General features: G+C 54.0%; 1 protein-coding gene across 1 annotated transcript in view; it reads right to left on the minus strand.

The window, feature by feature from the left end:
* Positions 1–1873, minus strand: part of EML6 (EMAP like 6) — a 188246-nt gene that overhangs the window by 71982 nt on the left and 114391 nt on the right. Inside the window, exon 17 of the mRNA XM_045294098.1 lies at positions 564–711. Within this exon, the coding sequence (XP_045150033.1) occupies positions 564–711 (148 nt within the window). The remainder of the gene's footprint in view (positions 1–563; positions 712–1873) is intronic.

The following is a 1873-nucleotide window of genomic DNA, read 5'->3' on the forward strand; positions in this document are numbered from 1 at the left end:
ACGGCTGGCCCTCCGGACAGGCTGGGCACCGCTCGCCTTTCTGTAAAAGCAGAGGCCCTGGAATGATAGTCTCCTCTTGTCGTGTCCAGCCTAAGTTGGGCTTGGTACCAGTGCTGGCAGGAAGAACTCAGGAGCATCGCAGGGGGTGGTCTGGCTCCTGAGTGCCGAGGAGAGATGCCTTCGAACGTGTGCCCCTGCTTACGTTCCCACCCTTCCTGCCAATGGGATAACCCACAAGAACGCCGAGGCTTCGAGCCGCGGGTGGGAAAAGGACATGGAAAGATCACGGCGCGCTCCATGAACTTTTGGAAGCCTCTCGTTTCGACTGACTGCCTACTGTGTGCAGAGTCATGGGATAAATTCCGTAGTCCGTTAATATAACCCCTGCTTTCAGAACAGATAACTAAGTATGAAAACAATGATTTCCACAGCAGAGTATTTCCCAAAGCTTTCGGGGTGTCTGTGACTAGCGTGGCACCCTCCCGAGTTCCCAAGCCCACAGGGGGCTTTCAGCATCTGGAGTGACTGCCAGGCAGATCACGGCGGCGGGCTTTCTGATTGACCTGGGGAAGCTCGCTGACCACCGAGAGGGCGCGCTCAAGCACAGTACCTGCCTGCTGCCAGAACTTGATGTGCTTCACCCCAGCGGTCACCAGCTTGTCGGCATGATGGGGGTCACACTTGATCACGAAGATTTTATCCTTATGTCCTCTGTAAGAAACAGACAGGTGAGCCAGTTCGCGTTTGCCTGGGAGCCGGGGGAAGAGTTCTGAAAGTCTCCTCCCTCTGGTCCACTCCCCTTGTGCCGTCTCACAGGACAATATTCACACACGCCAGTGAGCCCCCCCCCCCAGGCTGTGGGTGAGTTGGGGTTTTTTCCCTTTGCATGCTCGGCATGCTTGAGCCATTTCTTCTTACCTTCCTGTTGTTACCAACATGTAGCGAGGCAGGACTGACACGCACTGACAAGACACCTAAAGTGGATCACCCTACTGCGACCTCCTCCCGAGGGTGTGACTAAGTATGTGGGTGCACTGCTCTTGTGCAGAGGGGGCGGGGCGGGGCAGCCACCCTAATGAGAAGCTTCCAGCGTGAACACTCGCCCTGGGGACCACATCACTTCAGGTTAAACTGGGTTTCGGCTAGCAATGTCCTGGCCATGCAGAGAGAATGGGTGCAATCTACAGGCTCGAGGCCTTCAGAATCCCCTGCATTGAGAACCTGTAAATGTCTAAGCCAAGGATGGAGGAGAATGACCTGTAAGGTAGGACGGATGGCAGACCTGGACCTATGGACCCGGCAGTCCGCGGTGCCAGGGGAGCCTCAGCTTTAGAGTACAGACTCGCCTCGTGGGGATCTAAGCATTTCCTGATCTTAATGACCTCCTTTGGCATATCAGGATATGAAATTTCATTATGTAAACAAAGAGCGACCAACAAAAAATAACACCATGGGAGTAATCTCCCTTATGAAGATAGATACAAAGTTCCCAAATGTTAGCAAACATCATTAAGTAGGACATTTTAAAACGAAACACTGTGACCAAATTCAAGAGAGATTCAAGGTGACGCCACCACTCACTGCCGCTGGGCTGCCTCGATAGCAGCTCACAGCAAGCCTGCAGGACAGGCGGGGCTTCTCGACAGGGCCTCGGAGGCTGGACAATCTCTGGAGCAGGCTGCCTCATGCTCCTGCACAGTGGCTGGTGGGTTCGAACGGTCAACTTTCTGCTCGTTCATGATTAAAGCAACCAAAGCAACGTTCAATGGGTGCTCAGTAAATGAGGGGTCAGCGGTACTTCCGGCAGGACCTCAGATGTCCACAGTCTTCTTCATTCTCTGCCACGAAGGAGCCACGGGTCATTCCCATGTTG

This window comes from Echinops telfairi, unplaced genomic scaffold (genome assembly GCF_000313985.2).
Source record: "Echinops telfairi isolate 266 unplaced genomic scaffold, ASM31398v2 ScPeMD7_2573;HRSCAF=3158, whole genome shotgun sequence".
Taxonomy (NCBI): domain Eukaryota; kingdom Metazoa; phylum Chordata; class Mammalia; order Afrosoricida; family Tenrecidae; genus Echinops; species Echinops telfairi.